General features: G+C 39.7%; 1 protein-coding gene across 2 annotated transcripts in view; it reads left to right on the top strand.

Annotated features, from left to right (window-relative positions):
* The window catches only part of cttnbp2.L (cortactin binding protein 2 L homeolog), a 74,463-nt gene that overhangs the window by 45,535 nt on the left and 8,856 nt on the right, over window positions 1-20,072 (top strand). For both annotated transcript variants that reach the window (XM_018252564.2, XM_018252563.2), the window contains exons 6-14: window positions 279-378; window positions 1,627-1,774; window positions 2,127-2,384; window positions 6,400-6,517; window positions 7,799-8,065; window positions 9,216-9,311; window positions 9,881-9,960; window positions 13,715-13,801; window positions 13,947-14,046. In XM_018252564.2, the coding sequence (XP_018108053.1) occupies window positions 279-378; window positions 1,627-1,774; window positions 2,127-2,384; window positions 6,400-6,517; window positions 7,799-8,065; window positions 9,216-9,311; window positions 9,881-9,960; window positions 13,715-13,801; window positions 13,947-14,046 (1,254 nt within the window). The remainder of the gene's footprint in view (window positions 1-278; window positions 379-1,626; window positions 1,775-2,126; window positions 2,385-6,399; window positions 6,518-7,798; window positions 8,066-9,215; window positions 9,312-9,880; window positions 9,961-13,714; window positions 13,802-13,946; window positions 14,047-20,072) is intronic.

Genomic DNA, 20,072 nt, shown 5'->3' with positions numbered 1-20,072 from the left:
TATCCACTGCACTTGAGGCCAGTTTAAGACTTTACTTTGGCTTAGGAACCCTATTTGGCGAATATTGATCCCCATGCCTCATATGCAAGGTGGTAATATTGTCCTGAATAGTAGGTACCAGATAATTTTTGGAGGCTTAAGCCAAACTACTAGCATTCCCACACACATGGCATGCAGGAGTAAACCCATCAGCTAGGATTTATATTATTATGCTCATATGTTACATACATGTTACAAATGTCAAATGTCTTTTTTCTTTTTTTTTTTCTTTTTTGTAGACTGTGTAAAATTGCTGCTGATGTCAGGAGCACAAGTGGATGCTGCTGTTTCAAATGGCTTTACAGCTTTATGCACAGCAGCTTCTCAGGGACACTCAGAGTAAGTACCACATTACCAGGTGTATCAAGATATGCTGAATAGATTGGATTTTAGGCTTTCTCAGCAACATTTTGTCAAAGACCCTTGACTTTGGCGAAGAAAGTGCTGTCTGACGTTAGCCTTGATACTTTAAAGTTTTAGTGTCATATGAGTATAAGTTGTGGTGTCTTCTCTCTCTCATGTTAAGTACCTTGAAAAGTTAAATGGTGATTAATAGTGTGTATTTTCCCATTTGGGCAAAAATGTATATGGGCCATTTTAATTGGTTTTACATGTAGCACCTAATCATAACACCTTATTGGCCATAGCCCTAACATGCCAGTACCAAATATGTAATGTTATCTAGCAATCTGGCAAGTGAAGTGGGGCAAACCCCTGCGTGTTTATTGCTTTAAGTGATGTAACGTTTTTGGGGTGGGCAGCTTGGTCAAACGAAGGTGTACCCTGCCCCCGAAACGTTACATCACTTGACACAATAAACATGCAGGGGTTTGCCCCACTTCACTTGCCATCAGGTGCTTGGTAATTTTGTTGCAGTTACGTTGGAGAGTTGTCAACCTTTCTAACCAGCACCAGGCAGTTCTATCTTTTTAGAGGTTGGGGGAAAGAGAAAAATTTCTATCACTTTTTCAGTTTCAGCTTTACTTTAGAAGTATAATATACTGATCGTGTAGCCTTTGTTTTTAAACACATTACTGCCTGATGAAATCGATAATAAACATGAGCAAAATATGAATGTTCTTTTAACCTTTAGAAGCAAATTGGCTTTACTGACCAACTGCAATGGCATACTTTAATTAGCGAAAACTTAATTTGTTGTTTTTGAGCATAACCCTAATGAGTTCAAATCTTGGTAGAATAAATGGGCACATGTCTTTTAATTTGTTTGCTGATACCAATATACAGGAGAGACTTTTGAATTGAGATAAATGGCAAAACTGGGCAATATCCTGTATTCATTTGGAATTTTAAATGAATTGCTATATATAAGCTGGCCGGTCCGTTTCTTAATATGTTTGAAAGGGGTAATGTACTGATTTTTGATATTTATATTTATTTTGATTTCTTATTGATTGTAAAGGGGACAATAAAATTTCAACGGAGTACAGTATATTAATTTTTAAATGGATTTTCGCACTGTTTTTATTTTTGTGTTTATTTAAAAAAGGCCATTGACCATTTTGCATTTTTAAAAAATGGTACATGAATGCAGAAAGTATCCTGTCAGTGTTTTGCTTTGTTTTGTAGTTGTGCAGAGATTTTGATTTCATTCAATGCTGATATCAATTATGCTGGTGGAGGACAGACCCCATTATGTCTTGCTTGTGAAAATGGAAATTCTGACATTGTAAGACTTTTGCTGGAATCTGAAGCTAACCGAACTATTACAAAAAAAGTAAGCTAATGTATAACATGGATATTGTTTTTAACATTGAAAGGATATTCCACAATACACGCGCGCACACACACGCACACACACACACGCACACACACATGTGTGTATGTGTACACAAATGCATTTATAGATTCTTTGTAGCAAAAGTTTTGTTTTATAATGCAAGTCTTGATGTAAGGAGCTTGAATAAAATTTGAGACATGAAATTTGCTATTGAAGTACTAAAATCATGTCCCGACAGTGTTAATTAAATGAACAGCATACATTGTACATTATACAGTTTAAATTGTACAGTATTATTGATTTTGATCGAAATCTTCCTAAAATTACATCTTTGTCATTTATTTTCAAGAATGGCTGGACACCAATTCATGTTGCTGTAGACGCTGGAAATATTGAATGCCTCCAACTCCTTATGTACTTTGGAGCTTCCATTGATGAAGACCCGTTAAATTACAATGATGACACTGATGTTGAATTTTACAACAATAAAAATTTAGAACTCAATTCTTGCAGAGCTGAAAACCCCATTGTTACCTCGGAACTAATTAACTGTGTGGACAAAGAAGGATGGACTGCTGCACACATTGCTGCATCAAAAGGCTTTAAGGTAAAGTGTGGCTTCTTGAAGCAATTTAATGGTAAATGTACATTCAGCATATCTCCCCATGCTGCTTCTATACATTAAAAGCACCCTGGGATGGTTAAGAATAATTGAATTCTAAAACCCTATTGATGCAATGCTACATGTCATTGTAATAATAATAACGGCTTCCTGTATTACAGTCATAAGCTTTCATTTTTAGTTCCTTTATTCCAGTTCTTTACTTCCCTCTCAGTGGGGAAATTCAAATCACAGCATTCATTGTTAATGGTAAATTGTGTGACACTAAAGTTTAAAACCCATTGTTTAGCAGATTTTCTTTCTTTCTTTCTTTCTTTCTTTCTTTCTTTCTTTCTTTCTTTCTTTCTTTCTTTCTTTCTTTCTTTCTTTCTTTCTTTCTTTCTTTCTTTCTGCTTTCTTATTCTAAATATAAGCACATTCTTCACTGAAATCACACTGCAATGTGGCTATTGGTTTGGTTTATTTAACTGCACACGAAACTAGTGTACATGTCCATTTATTTATTTTAAATCTATGTAAATGTTTTCTTCTGCCTCCTACTGTGTTTTGTACCAATGAGTAGCTTAGGGATATACAGCTCTTAGTTTTCGATTCGCTTTTGCTGCTGTCTTTGGAGTCATAGTAATAATAAAAAAAAAGATAGTACCAAAACTATGTTTTATTGCTGCAGCCATAGGCAACACAGGGTACATAAGGCTTAATAATATCTTCCGTCAAGGAGGCACAATAGAATTGGAACAAGCAGGAGTCTTTCCACCAGTGGACTTCCATTGCAGTTGGGTCAATAAAGCCAATTTGCTTCTAAAGGTTAAAAGAACATTCATATTTTGCTCATGTTTATTATCGATTTAATCACTTCCGCCTCAGTTATTTTCTATCCCACTTCCTCGAGGAAGGATGCCTGGGTGCTTGGCTACTTAATATTATGAACTGCCATCTTAGCAGGGGCAGACTTCCACACTTCCACTACATATACGGCAGAGAGCACCATGGCACATCACAAATCTGCCTAGACCTGTACACTGCCCTTTGCTGGCGCCATTCACCCATGGCACCACTGCCTGGGACAAAGAGCATTTAAACTCCCAAGCCACATAGATCCCCGAGAAGCATCAGGTACCCTTCCTAATCGGTCAATCATCACCATCACAGCAGGCCAGAACAGACTTTCTAGCAGTCCTTTCTCTGCTCCATACTCCTCTTTTTCACCAGACATTGCATCAGACCCTTCCAAATCTCATCAGACCATAGCTGATGGTGGGGATTCACACCAGAGCACTGCATTATCCCCCACCCAGCCCAAAAGGTTATCAAAATAGCCCGATGCAAAACTGGCCGTACGGGACTATAAGGAATACAAACCTACCCCTGAACAAGGCTAAGAGATCTCATCACCCACAACCCCCAAATTCTGGACAGGTTTCAGCCCTTCCCTCATTGCTCAGCTTGTCTGCTTTCATTAAGAAGCTGGCATCCATGCAAACATCCCAGACCTCAACCTATATGGCACAAGGTGTGACTGTTCAACCAGCCATTCACCCTGGGGAACAAGTGGTGACTTCTTCAGAGGAGAGGTATGGGCATTACCAAAGGATGCAAGTGACTGGGGCAATTCAGAGTCACCTCCACATATTTCAGAACATACTCAAAAATCCCAGACAGAAGTTATTCACTATCTACTCTGTTTCACACCCTGGGTATCCAAGATGAACAAAGGAGGCAAAGACCATTGACAAACTCTTTTAGTCAAGAAAGAATGGCAGACACCAGATTGGAGACTTCTCTAAGATAAACACATGGACGTCCTCTATCACTTAGACATATTGCATAGAGACAAATAGAAAACTGTCCCACTGATGCACCAGTGGCCTGGTTGGCCAAATACACCACAATAGAGGATGGCACATTGCTTAAGGATCCCATAGATCGAAAAGCAGAGAATCTCTTAATGTCCACATCTAAAACTTTAATCTCACCATAGCTTCCGTCTGAATTACCCAGAACTTGGCTCGAGGAAGCTAGAAATTGCCAACATGCAAAATCGCCTTTCCAATCCTTAATGCCAAACGTTTCCTCTGTGACACCTCCACGGACATTTTACAGCTACTCACCAAAGCCTCAGCCCTATCTGTGGGAGCCAGATGATCTCTATGGGTCAAAATGTGGAGAGCAGACCAGGCTTTGAAAAACAACCTAGAGGTCTTACCATGTTCCAGCAACTCCCATTGACTTTTCATCCCTCCAAAAGTCTCCCTGCAACTAACAAAGGTGATTTTCCAAGGGAATGTTGGATGTGTGTGGGGGAGGCATCTCCAGAGGTTCAGGGAGGTTTGGTTATGTTCAACATATGCGTGGGTCCATGAGATCATATCCTCCAGTTGCAGACTCCAGTTTTGGAATACACCCAAAAATAGATTTGTATGCTCAAAAATTAAGAGAAATAAGAGAGTCAGTCAGAGGCATGCTCCAATCCAGCACAATAACTCAAATTTCTTTCTGGTTACCAAAAAGATAATCACTGGACCTCAAATGACTCAATAGGTTTTTGCATGTTCTGTCCTTCAAAATGTAATCCCCAAGGTTTGTAATAGCAAACGTCAAAGAAGGGTATTGCATAGCCTCCATTAACCTGAAGGATGCCTACATTTACATACCAATACACCAAGACCATCAGCAATACCTGTGCTTTGCCATTCTGGGACACCACATTCAATTTCAAGGCCAAACCTTTGGCTTAGCATCAGCACTGCCAGGTGTTCACAAAGGTCATGGTTGCCTTAGTGGCATACATACACCAGTAGGGCCTGTGCATACTACCATACCTGGATGATCTCTTGGTAAGAATGCTGTTCTTATTCCATGTTCCTGACACACACCTGCATCTCAGTCTTCAGATATTAGAATCTCACTGTTGGAAAATCCACTCCTTTCAAGAGCACCCTCCAATCCACTCAACCCATCATGTTTTTGGGAGTAATCTTAAATTCAATGCAAAATAAGGTGTTTCTTGTCTCAAGAAAGTGCTGCAAACTTCTGTCCTCTAAGGACCTCCAGGACAATCAAGCCTCAAAAGCATTCATTGTTTACCATTCCAAAAACATTACTGCTCCCTTTAGAGTCTCTGCACACTCCACACAGAGACTCCGTACCTCATAGGCACTCTACAAGCACTTCTCAGCCAAATAAATATGCGAGGCATTCATGTGGTCCTCGTTTACACACCTTTGCAAAGTTTTGCCAGTTTGTTTTCTCCTCTTTGGAGGCTGCCTTTGGAAGCCAAGTTCTTTGGTCACTTGTTTCATAACCTGGTCTGGTCACCATGTTTGCGCATCTTGAACCTAAGGCTAGGGCCACACTATACAGATCACAGCCTGCAGTGAAAATAATCCACTCTGCTGCTTCTCTTTTGCTGTACTGCCTGCATGCAGAAACATTACCTCCACTCAGGTTCAGGCAGGCACGTCAGATTATTACGCAAAATGCAAAATCTTGCAGGTTGAGATCTGTGTAGCGTGGCCCTAGCTTAACTTACTTATTTTTACACCTTTCTCCACATGTTTGAACCTAATTTTCTTCTCTCTTTTCTAGCTCTGAGACTTACCCTTCTGTACCCTGTGCTGCCTAGGGACATATTGAGAAAGGGCCATAGTGCTCCCTGCAGAAAGATGAGTGAAACTAAGTAATATTAAACTGGACCAGAGCTTGGGCTATGAAAAAAAAAATCATACTAACATTGTTGTCAATGGTTCAGAGCAAGTGAACAGGCTAACCAAAAATTACTGGAAAGCAAGTGGGACTTTTATTCCATCAATGCTGTTTTACATCAATCTTTGTGAATCTAGTAAAGCTGGCTGTTTTTAATTTTTATAGTTTTAGTTCACTATGGTGCTCACTGGTGCCAATTCTAGAATATAATTTAAATCTAGTCCTGCTGTCTAGTATAATTTTGCCTGGAAAAGTAGGACAGGTCTATTTAAAAATATATTTTGTATTTGTTTAGAACTGCCTGGAAATCTTGTGCTCCCACTGTGGGCTAGATCCAGAAAGAAAGGATAACTGCAACCGAACAGTACATGATGTGGCAACAGATGATTGCAAACATCTCTTGGAAAACCTGTGTGAGTTTACTTTGTCCTTTCTAATTCTGTCCTGTTTGATATTGGAAAACAAAATATTCTTCATGACATTGTGTTGTATGGGTGTGGTTTTTTTTCTTTTTTTTTTCTTTTTATTAACATACCAGACCTTTATACTGGTGTCTGTAAGTAACATTACCTACAGAAAACTATATAGGATATATAGCAAATCCTGGTCCTCCTTGTCACCCACATCAACCAGATGTTTGGTTTGAATCCGTAGGCCTATGACGCACATGACTTTTTCTTGCTGTTGGAAAAGACTAATCCTTTCTTCATCCATTCTGTGTGCATAGTGATGTAATGAATACTATCTGTCACACACAGCTGATTTTGATCAGAAAACACTTGTGTTTTGTTTGTATTGTCTGCCTGAAATCCTCCACTTGTGCCAGTGACCCACAGATCACATATTCCTTTCACTACACAGGACAGAAGCAGACAGGATCTGCATTTTTTTCCTGCAAATCTCAACCAAAAGTGGACATCACCTTAATGACCTATTAAGTGAACCTAAGCTTGCAGAATTGGCACCAGTTCATGTTGGCTCCATTCTCTACTTAAGAATACTTTATTTTGAATTATCAATCCCTTGTATACATAAAGTAATTACTAACTATTAAATTAATATCAAATGAAAAGTCTATCATCAATAATTTTGTCAATTCACTAAAAATGAAAATATATTATGCTTCATCAATTAGAATCACCAGTGGAAACTGTAATAGTAAAAACAGATCACAACTCCCCTGCTAGCAGCTTTTTGGAGTTCTTCTTATAATAAACCATTAATAGAAATTTGGCAAACAATTTACAGATGCAACAATAGTCAAACCATGTTTGTACAGTAGAAACTCTTCAATTATGCTAGTAATTGCTAGAGATTTGGGGGCACGTTCATTTTAGGGCAAGGCATCTTGGTAAACGGATACTTTTGTCTATCTACACTGGTTGTACAGTTGTATTAATCTGCTATTTGGCAAATAAATGAGGGATTCTGGGTTTTGGGTTGGGAATTGTAGTACAGTGACAGCCACACATTGAACACCCGTAGATTTATTTATTTTTTTACTTGCAGCATATTTTGCCTGAAAGAATAGTATTTTTGGCAGTAAATGTTTTGCATGTCACTTAGAATGAAACCCAAATGTCTGCTCAAAATAGCCACTGGTTCTGCTTCCAATTAGTAACCTTTTATTGTAATAAAAACTATGAATTTTTGTGTTTATAGATTTAACAACAGCATTATATATGTTTTAACAGATTCTCTTAGAATTCCAGTTAGGATTTTACTTGATGAAGATGTTCAGCTCTGCTGTAGCCCCAGCGAATGGGAAGATTGGGACATATGCACTATGCACATTCACAAAAAGACAACATGGGATGATTTTTCATCATCTGTGATGCGTGCAGTTCTAACCCATTTCAATACAATTGTTGCTGATGGATGGGGGAGCCAAGAAGACCTGACATTTAATAATACTGCAGAATTCAGCCTTGGTGCAGTCAGTGACCTGTCATTCAGATTAGGTATTGCATTTTTCTTATAAACTGTAATAGCTGTGGATGACCACATTGAGATACGTCTTGTTAGTAATGCTGGTGGCAAGTCATTATTAGTAGTGTTATTTTTTATAACTCACGGCAGCCACATAGATATAGCATTTTCTCCATGTAAAGGGAATACACTTCCATTATATTTTCTTTGTAAAAGTATAAATGGGAATGATGATTTAGTTTTTCCTTGAATTTATACTTTTAAGTTAAAAGCCGCTTAAAGGACAGGGAAACGCTAATGAATACAATGTCTAACATTAGACCCAGGGCTGGTTCTTCTCTTCTCTGAAAACCACACCAGCCTGGGGTACTTTTCCTGTGAGTGCTGTACGGCCTTCTTCCTTCAATCAGTTCCTAGTGGTTCCTTGCTTTTGTCTGTGGCCATGTACATGCACAGTTTCAGAAAGCCACAAGGGGCTGCTGGGAAGTGAATGAAAATGGTGGTGCAGTGCTCACAGGAAAAGTACCCCTGACCAGTCTGACCCATGTCTTCTCCTTTATGAATTCCTACTGTTCCAGAAACCATTATTACTTTCAACAGTACAACCTCAACTTATGCCTCTTTTAACATGGCCTTATGTTGTTTATTCAGAATGCTGTGGGCTTAAAACTGCTTCTTTCTTTGTCTTCTATCTTGTAATGCATGGGACCTGTTATCCAGAATGCTCAATACCTGGGGTTTTCCAGATAAGGGATCTTTACGTAACTTGGATCTCCATACCTTAAGTCTACTAAAAAATTTTTAAACATGAATTAAACCCAATAGAATGTGTTCCTCCAATGAGGATTAATTATATCTTAGTTGGGATGAAATACAAGGTACGGTTTTATTATTACAGCGAAAAAGGAAATTGTTTTTTAAAATTTGGATAAAATGGAGTCTATGGGAGATGGCTTTTCCATAATTTGGAGCTATCTGGATAATGGGTTTCTGGCTAATGGATCCCATATCTGTATCTGTTTGAGTCATAGAAATTGTTGTGAAAATAAAGGTACAGTTTGAGGCAGATTTGCTAAATATCCAACTTGGGAATCCAGAGATGTTCTTATTTATTATCAAAATTAGTTCCTAAGCTTTAGAGGGACTATAATAATAATTGCTAATGTTTTTTTAACCTCAAAGGAAATAGTTCTTGGTCAGTTGGTCAGATGTTACTTCAGTCACCTTGGGATTTCATCAAGATGAGTAAAGCAGACAAATTAACTGTTTTAGTTCCTGGTAAGATTTTTTTTTTTTTTTTTACATTACAGCTTAATGGATTTAATGTTTAAATGTTTGATTTGGCTACTATATTTTGTTTTAGTTGTGCATTATGCTTAACAAAGCAGGTTTATGCATGATATGTATCTTTTTGATCTTTTAATACATGAAGCATGAACTTAAGGGCTGCCACTACCATTTTTACATCTGTGTTGGTATAGGAAATAATGTAATAAATAATATACTTCATATTGTAACGTACACATAGTGGAATTTACCAAGGAGTTGCATGATTAAGGGCACAGGCTGAGTATTTTTATACATGTTTTAGAGCTCCGGGGGGGGGTGACTCATATGCTCATTTTATCGGGGGCATTATTTATCATAGTACAAGGAGTTCACTACATTTTTTTAAAATGTATAGTTCCATTTAATTGTAATATGTTCATTAATAACATATTCATTTAGAGGTCAAATTAATATCATGAAAGTATGCCTTTAAGCACACAGAAAATCAAATATAGGAGTGTTGTGTTGCTATATTTATAATTTGCATAATTGAGGCATTTGTTCATTTAATTTTACAGGTCCAAAAGATGGTTACCTTAATAGTGTGGCCTATGCATCAATGATCCCTCTCCAGATTTTGCAAAACTTCCTGCGCTTGGTATGTTTTCACATAAAAAAAAGCACAATATTATGTAAAAATATCAGGAAAAATTATATGAATAAAGTAGTATAAATGATATAAATTTGCTAATTCAGCTTTGTTGCCATTGAAGGATTATATAGAGTCATGGTTGCTTCTATCCTTCTCTGGTTTCCTGCACACAGTCCCATTGTCATGGCAATTTAGCTTTAAAATATGTAATTGACACTTGTCACTAGTGATAAAGTACTAAATGTCAAAGCTTTTGCCAAAAACTAAAATTAGGTAATTTACTAGAAAAATATATTTTGTATAAGAAACTTCAAAAATAGGCCAGTTTATCATGAGCTGCAATGGTGTTTTTTGGCAAAAGTAATTTTGCTGTGTCACAGCTGGCGAGCTACCATCTTTGTAGTAAAAGATACAGCAGACCGTTAAGCATGTCACTATCTATGTCATATCATCCATGCTGATATCCCACATACTTCATTGCTTTAAGGTATTGAATTTACCAGTATATATTCCAAATAACATGTGTTATGCTAGCATAATTAAGTATTTATTCAAACAGAACTTTGGTACATTAAGCTTGCAATGGCTTAATTATTATTTTTAGTGAATACGCAATTGCCACTATTAAAATATTGCCAAAAGTGCAACATGTTTTATGCTGTTTTAAGATTGATTCTTATGCTTTGTGGAGTGACTACTGAATTGCCCCATAAAAATGCACGGTTCGACGAATAATGCATTAAGAAAACTGCTTATGGTGCATTAGTCTTTAGCTGTTAAAAGGTGTGTATGCTTATATCTTCTATATAACACCAGCTTGGTTCCCTTTGCTGTGATCAATGTGTGAACATATGCACTGGACAGAATGAAGCAAATGGCTTAAAGGAAAACTATACCCCCAAAATGAATACTTGGGCAACAGATTGGCTCATGTGACCTTACATGTATGGTTTGTTTGGTGTGTATGTGTGCACAGTGAATCGTATGGTCCCAGGGGCGGCCCTTAATTTTTAAAATGGCAATTTTCTATTTATGATTACCCAATGGCACATACTACTAAAAAGTATATTATTATGAAAATGGTTTATTTACATGAAGCAGGATTTTACATATGAGCTGTTTTATGCAATATCTGTTTATAGATACCTACATTGTTTGGGGGATATTGTTTTCCTTTAATATATTGCCATTAGATGAAGCTAAAGTGAAATTTTTCTGGATGGAACATACACTTAAAATAAGTGAACATCTTGGTAAATTCAGAAAGTGGGTTACATTAAATAAAATTTCATCCAAATCCACTTTTGTTCTAGAATTGTGCGGTTAATATAAGTCATTAGAATGAACTGTTAGTTGCTTCCTTTGTAATTAGCAATTGTAACCTGTTATTGCTGTCAGCTGTGCCTTATTTCTAAACAACTAAAAATATTCTAGTGAAATGCTCACTCCGCTCCGATACTGTATTTTCATTTTTGAACTGATGCTGTTGTGCTGCATTTTGAATGGTTGCTCACATGTCCATTATGGGGAGGCAACTGTAGTAGGAATTCCACACAGCATATAAATAGAGATGACTTCTTAGGGTTAGGTCGACATTGCAGTACAATGAGTTTCTTTTTTGAGATACTATTGTGTGTGTACAAAACCTTTTTCCTTCCTACATACTTTTATGCAGCATTTAAACAAGTTGTATTTTAAACATTGTGACTTTGTACAAGTTTGTGAATAGAAGACTACAAAGAATGAATGTTACCCTATAAAGGTTCTTTTATTTACATTATTTTCCCCTTACTTAAAGTTAGGACAATTGCACATATTTGCGTCTGTATTCTGGACTGCTGCTGTAGAACAAGTTGAACTGCTGCATCATTTTTTTTGTTTGACTTTTTCTGCCACCTTGTGTTTGATTTTTAGTATTGCAGTTTTGTTCATAATTACTGGCATGCAAGGAATAATCCTATTCAGAAGCTTGGATTATATTACACATATGCTATAAAGCAAGCCACCATAAAAACGTTGTTTCTTAAATCTTTTCTAGCATAGAATGGAATTTAACTGCTGCCCACAGTGATGTGACTCCTGTTTGCTAATGTTACTCACACCATGGTGTTGGCACAGAGAAGCTTATTCCAGTTCCTGTAACCCTGGTGTTATATTTACCTCATGCAGAGTTACTTAATGTACTTATTAGAATCTAAAATTCACAGTTTCTTTAAAATGTCTGGCTTCTATATATCTAAATATAACTTTAAAACAATCCTTAGCATAGATAGGTCTGATCTTATGCAGCAAATAATACATAACACATTTTACTTTTGCAGTGCTCATTCAACCAAAAATAAGGCAAGATAAAATATCCACATGTGAAAAAGTACAGACATATTGCTTCCAAAGCCATTAAGGCAAGTAAACACAAATACACAAACTTTAATTGAAGTCCTGCCCTAGGTACTGTGATTCTTACTACTTAAATAGTATTTACATACTGGAAGTGTTTGGCTGCTATACTGCTGATATCTCTATATCTCTATCGATCTATATCGCATTCCAGATTCTCGTCTTGAAAAAACTCTTTTATTTATTCATCACTCATGCATCCAACGTATATCATCCTAATAAAGGCCCCAATGTGGGCCGAAACATTGGATGCACGAGTGATGAATAAATAAGAGTTTTTTCAACACGAGAATCTGGAGTGGGTGTCCCTCTATAAGAATTATACAATCTCCATTGACCCAGCACCCACAAACGGATATTAGAGTTAGAGTGCGGGTACCCTCTGGACATATATGTGTGTGCTAGTACCATAGGAATATGCATTGCTTTACTCATCGTATTGTAATATCTACTTGTTACCTCCATGTCACTGACATGTGAGCAACCATTCATAACACAGCACAACAGCATCAGTTAAAAAATTAAAATACAGTATCAGAGTGGAGTGAACATTTCACTAGAATATTTTTAGTTGTTTAGAAGTAGGTCACAGCTGGCACAATATTCCCACAGTGCTCTGACATCAATGAAGGGTTACAATTGCTAATTATAAAGGAAGCAGAGAACCGTTCATGATGACTTATATTAACCACACAGTTCTAGTACAACAGTGGATTTGGAAGAAATTTAATTTAACCCACTTATAGTCACTTTCTGAATTCGCCAAGATGTTAACTTATTTTCAGTGTATGCTCCATTTTTTTTAATAAGAAAATGGAAACAATTTCACTTTAGCATCATCTCATGGAAATATATTAAGCCATTTGCTTCCTCCTGTACAATGCGTATGTTCACACATTGTGCAAACCAAAGGGAACCAAGCTTAATGTATTATTCTTCAACATGTGCATTTTTAAGGGACAATTCAGTAGCCACTCCGCAAAGTATGAGAATCAATCTGAACACTTATCAGCATAAAACATGTTGCTCTTTTGGGTATATTTTCATAGGGGAATTGCGTATTCACTAAAAATAATTAATAATTAAGCCATTGCAAGCTAAATGTACCAAAGTCCTGTTTGCATAAATATTTAATAATGCTGGAAGTTTCGGTACACAGTGCTGTGCATGCAGGAAACACGCTGGCTCACAACTCTTATGAGAGGGGGGCCCAAGTGTGCATCCTGCACCCGGCACAGTTACGCCACTAGTCCCTGCCCTGAAGAGCTTACAGTTTCTTAGTATAAGGTTTATTTAATATTTCTAACTTGACTTCCACATTGAAGTAACAACTTATATTCTTCTTGAAAATGTTTTTTGTTAGGTTGAACAGTACCACAGTGTGATCTTCCAAGGCCCAGAAGGTAGCTTGCAGGAGTACATAGTACGCCAGCTGGCATGCTATATGAAGGTTAGTAATTCTATCTGGAACTAGGAAAAAAACATCCTCACGGTTGCTAGCAGGAGGTAGTTTATCTGGAAATTATAGGAGGGCGGTACTTTTACACATGATAAGCAAATGCATTATTCAGTCTTGTTTGTGTTTTTCTTTACAGCAAAAGGAAGAGGCTTCTGGATTCAAATGTGATGTAGTAAAAGTGGAAGTAGACCCTGAATTAACCAAAGAACAGCTTGTGAGCATATGCATCAATTCAGGTAACACGAGTTAAAGTAACTAGAAATTCAGCTAAATTTTTGCCATGCATAAATAGCACGTTTAACAAGTGTTAATTTACAGCACTCAAAAGTGTAACAGGTAAAGTAGTCTTATTCAGTGCTACCAGGTGTTTGGGAATTAGACAGTCTGTAGCTCCTTTGTTTATTGAAGCCCCTTAAGTCTTTCACTAGGCTTACTTTTGAGTATTTTTGGTGTATTCTACATTCACTTGTATTAAATATCTAAGCTATAAGTTTATGCTATCTTCCATTTTTGCCAGTGGGCCAAGTTTAGGCACAATATACATTTGTGAGTAAAAAGTGGTATACCAAGCAGTAGAACTTTTTACAACAGAATGATTTTATATGGTATAGCATGGTGTTAAAGTTATGTGTGGTCTAATACCCACTTCTAATACATCTTAATAAATACAACCCATTTGATTATGAACTGAGTGGACTTAATCACAACACCAGTCATTATCTTGTATTAGAGGCACAAATTTGCAGTGACAGAAGACTTTTTCATATGGTATGTAAGTGCAACAAAGCTGGCGTTGGTTGTTCTGTTTCCCAGTGTACCTGCCTAGGACTTCCAGTTTGCTGTGCAAATGTTAGTATATTTATTTCTCTTGCAGATATCTGTGGGACACAGGGACCATGGGGTTTAGCTTCTACCTTCAGGAGGCAGGACACTAGAACAAAAACTGACTCCGCCCCCTTAAGCTATACCCCCCACTCACCGCAGGGGAGCTCAGTTTTTTCTAGTGTCCTCAAGGAGTCAGGATGTTAATCCAGTCAGGATTATTCTGCGGCCAGACTTTGTGTTTGGCACCAGGGGTTGTCCTGGAGTTCTCTGCTTAAGGGAATCTCCTTTTAGGCTTCCCCCTTCGTGGGATATCTGCACTGGGGCGACTAAGTCTCTTATGGAGCGAGCCACACAGCACTCAATGGTGTCATGTAACATGAGCCGCAGCTGTCCAGAGCAGAAGGCTGAATGCGGGCATCCTGTGAGATGATGGATGTCCAGGGTCTGTGAGTATTGGCGTTTTTACGCTGGAGCAACTATTTTGGCGAGTAATGGTGGTTTTTGTGCCCCCCTCAACCCCACCCCGGGTCCTATTGTGTCTTCCGACTGCGGCACCAGCGTGTTCTGTTAGGCGCGTGGGGAAGGGCGCACCTGGAGGTTATTTCAGTGAGCCTGCGTTCCACTGCGGAACGCATAGGCGGTTCTCGGTTGGCGATGACGCATCACTTCCGGCAGCGCCATTTTAAGTGCGCAAGTGATTTGAGCAGCGTGTGGCTGCTTGCGGCCAGCCAAAATTCAACGCCTCAGGGAGAAAAGGTTGTCGGCGGCTAGGAACAGCATTCCTAGCGCGCGTGTGCAGGACCTGTCCCAGTGTTTCTAGCCGGTGCTACGTTGACTCAGCAAGACAGTACTTTTTCACGGTCAGACACAGGGGCCAGGGGCTGGGAGAGGGTGCCGAGGGGGGCAGGCACAAGGGTAAAAGCTTCTTCAGAGCTACCTTAGAGTGTTGTGGTTTTTAAAAAAGATTTAAAAAATATATAAAAATTTAAAAAAAAAAAAAAATTTTTCCACCATGGCGGATAAAAAGTCTGAAGGACCGTTTGCTAGGACCAGTCATGCTGTTTCTAAAGTTAGATATTTAGCATGCTCCAAGTGCCGCAAACGCCTACCAGCTGGTCATAAAGAGACCTTATGCAGTAACTGCGTTCCGCCTTCTTCGGCTGAGGGGTCACTGAGGGCTCAAGAACTGCAGGAAACTGCTGTGTCAGACAATAGGGAGGATAATTCTCCTCCGCATGTACCGACCGCCACTGCTCAAACTCACATAGTCGCTGAAGTAGCCCCGCCTGCATGGGCAACCCAGTTATCTTCAGGCATTCCTAAATTGGCGGCATGCTTAGATAAACTTCTAGACAGACTAGATCAGGGTACAGTGGAACCTAAGACCCGTGCCCACAAACGTGCAGTTCCTTCAACATCTCTGGAACTCAGTGAGGAAGAATCTATAGCCAATTCTCCTACAGAGGATGATTTTTCACAAAGTGAAGGTGAAATATCAGATGACCAAGAGGATAATGAGGAGCCGACTAGATCCTCAGAATCTATAGACAAGTTAATTTTGTCAGTAATCAAGTGCTTGGATCTCAAGGAATCTGAGCTTTCATCAGATTCTTCTCAGTTAATGTTTAAACGTCAGAAAAAATCGGTACCAATATTTCCTTCTCACCCTCAACTAGACAACATTGTTCAGTCCGAGTGGGAACAACCGGAGAAGAGATTTCAGGCTAATCGTCGTTTTCAAAGACTTTATCCGTTTCCAAAAGAAAATACTGACAAATGGGGTTCTCCTCCATCTATAGATGCTCCGGTTTCTCGGCTGTCTAAGAATACAGCTCTGCCGGTTCCAGACGCATCGTCCTTCAAGGACTCTATGGACAAAAAATTGGAAGGACTGTTGCGTGCCATTTTTTCCTCATCAGGAGAATCCTTAAGGCCCATTTTTGCAACGGCATGGGTAAGCCGAGCTCTTCAGACTTGGATTTCATCCTTGATGGATGATATTGCTTCAGGAAGACCTAGACAAGAACTTCTTGACATTACTTCACAAATTAAGGATGCATCCGATTATATTTGTGAGGCATCTCTTGATGCAGCCCAAGTAGTAGCGCGTACTTCAGCATTATCGGTGGCGGCACGCAGATCCTTATGGTTGAAACTCTGGTCAGCAGATCTATCATCAAAGAAATCTCTTACCACTCTACCATTTAAAGGAAAACTTCTGTTTGGGTCGGATTTGGATAAAATTATTAGTCAAGCCACAGGGGGCAAGAGCACGCTCCTTCCCCAAAATAAACCTCGGTCCACTTTTCGGAAAGGACGATTTTTTCGTTCCCCACGCTACACCAAGACTTCAACTTCCAGGGACTTCCAGTCTCAGTCCTCAGGAAACAAAAACAGATTCCAGAATAAGTTCAAGAGCAACTGGCAGAACAGACGAAACCAGTCAAAGCCGTCAGACAAGTCATCTTCAGCATGACTACCAAATCGATCTCAGTCTGCAACCTACAGTCGGGGCCAGGTTGCTTCACTTTCAAGAGGTTTGGCGAAGAACCACTCAGGATTCTTGGGTTCAAAAAATTGTATCCCGAGGGTATCAGCTGGAGTTTTCTTCCACCCCTCCATCTCGATTTTTCATGTCAAGAGTGCCAACAGAGCCACAAAAGAGACAAGCCTTTTTCGCAGTAGTACTCAATCTAGTACAGGAAAAAGTCATTGTACCTGTTCCCCCAAAGGAAAAATTTCGAGGGTTCTACTCAAACCTCTTCATTGTGCCAAAAAAGGATGGCTCCTTCAGACCAGTATTAGACCTAAAAAAGCTCAATACATTCATTCGACCAGCTCATTTCAAGATGGAATCCCTACGTTCAGTAATTGCCAGTATGAGACCGAACGAGTTCATGGCCGCACTAGATATCCGGGACGCGTATCTTCATATCCCGATTTTCCAAGTCCATCAGAAATACTTGAGGTTTGCTTACCTAGGACTACATTTTCAATTCGTAGCACTACCATTCGGCCTAACCTCGGCTCCACGGATCTTTACCAAGGTGATGGCAGCAGCGGCGGCATCTCTCAGAGTACAAGGGATATCCATTACGCCCTATCTGGACGACATTCTTCTGAAGGCGCCATCTCACCAAGAAGCACAGAACAATCTGGCCCAAGTGATACAATCACTGACAAGCTTGGGTTGGATAATCAATACCACAAAATCAAAATTAGTTCCCAGCCAAAAACTAAAGTTTTTAGGTATGATTTTCGACACAAAGAATCAGAAAGTTTATCTGCCACAGGACAAGATAGAGAATATTTTAACGTTGGTACGACGTCTCGCCAAGACTCCGAACACTACCGCTCGGTTTGCCATGAGAGTACTGGGATCCATGGTGGCCACAATAGAAGCGGTTCCCTTTGCGCAGTTCCATCTCAGGGAATTACAATGGAACATTCTAACACAGTGGAACAGAACAAATCTGTCTCAGAGAATAGTTCTACTTCCCAAGACCAAGGTGTCATTGGCATGGTGGCTGAACTGCAACAACCTGTCCAAAGGGAGGAACCTTGCAGATCCCCAATGGCGGATCCTCACTACGGACGCCAGTCTAAGGGGCTGGGGGGCAGTGTTCGGCACACTCACAGCTCAGGGGATTTGGTCATCAGCAGAAACTCAACTGCCAATAAACATTCTAGAACTAAGAGCGGTGAGAAGGGCTCTCAGTTATTGGCAACAGATAATGAAGGGAATAGCCATCCGAGTTCAATCGGACAACGCGACAACGGTGGCTTACTTGAATCACCAAGGAGGTACTCGCAGTCGACAAGCACTCCAGGAAGTAAGCCAAATTCTGTCTTGGGCGGAAAAACACAATGCAACTCTATCCGCAATATACATTCCGGGCCTCGAAAATTGGGAAGCCGATTATCTGAGTCGACAGACACTGGACCCAGGAGAGTGGTCTCTAAAGCAAGAAGTGTTCACCTTGATCACAGAAAGATGGGGAATTCCGGACATAGATCTTATGGCGTCAAGAGCAAACAGGAAGGTACAACAATTCATGTCTCGTTGCCGGGATCCTCTAGCACTCGCAGTGGATTCCATGACGGCTCCATGGGAGTTCCAACTAGGCTACGCATTTCCCCCTCTTCCTCTGCTACCCAGGTTAATTCGAAGAATTCAAAGAGAAAATCACACAGTGATTCTAATAGCACCACACTGGCCTCGACGAGCATGGTTTTCCGATCTGATAAATCTGTCCAGAGAGGATCCATGGCCACTACCGAATCTACCAGATCTACTATCTCAAGGCCCCATAGTACATCCCAACTCGAAGATGCTCAATTTGACGGCATGGCTATTGAGACCCTAGTGCTGAAACGAAAGGGGTTTTCTTCAGAGGTAATAAAGACCATGATAGCAGCAAGGAAACCAGTCTCGTCGAAGACTTATTACAGAGTGTGGCGTTGTTTCAAAGATTGGTGTGTTCAAAAAGGAATACCTTTTGAGGACTGTTCAATTCCTGGCATTTTAGAATTCCTTCAAGTTGGGTTGAATAAGGGACTGTCTCCGGCATCATTAAGATCCCAAGTATCAGCACTTTCGGTTCTGTTTCAAAGGAAGCTGGCAATTAATGCGGATATTCGAACATTCTTACAAGGAGCAACTCATATAGTTCCTCCATATAGAGATCCTCTTCCTCCGTGGGACCTGAATTTGGTGCTGTCGGCATTGCAGGGTCCTCCGTTTGAACCCTTGGCTTCCATTCCTATGGCGTGGCTTTCCTGGAAAGTGGCTTTTTTATTAGCTATTTCGTCAGCGCGCAGAGTATCCGAACTGAGTGCTCTATCATGTCAACCACCCTTCTTGACATTTCATCAGGATCGAGCGGTTCTACGCACCATTCCTTCATTTGTACCCAAGGTCATATCGGATTTTCATATCAACCAAGACATCACAGTACCATCGTTCTGTCCTCATCCTAAATCAGCTAAGGAGATTGCCTTGCATGCCTTAGATCCTGTAAGAGCCATTAAGTTTTATTTAGACAGAACCAAGGAATTTCGGAAATCATCTTCATTGTTCATCATTCATTCAGGAATACGCAAAGGTTTTCCGGCATCTAAAACGTCCATATCCCGATGGATAAGAGAAACTATTAGACGCGCCTACGTGGCCAGAGGAAAAACTCCTCCAACACTCATCAGAGCCCATTCAACGAGAGGTGTCAGCACTTCATGGGCCTTCAGGAATCACGCCTTAGCCGAACAAGTTTGCAGAGCCGCAACATGGTCCTCTATCCATTCATTTACAAAATTCTATAAATTTGAGGTCTTTGCGGCATCGGATGCACGCTTCGGGAGGAAGGTATTACAGGCCGCGGTAGTTTAAAGACTTCGGCCTCGCTTCCTCCCTCCCTATTAGTTGGGACAGCTTTGGTAT

This window comes from Xenopus laevis, chromosome 3L (genome assembly GCF_017654675.1).
Source record: "Xenopus laevis strain J_2021 chromosome 3L, Xenopus_laevis_v10.1, whole genome shotgun sequence".
NCBI classification, from domain to species: Eukaryota; Metazoa; Chordata; class Amphibia; order Anura; family Pipidae; genus Xenopus; species Xenopus laevis.
This window is presented reverse-complemented; position numbering and strand designations above follow the sequence as displayed.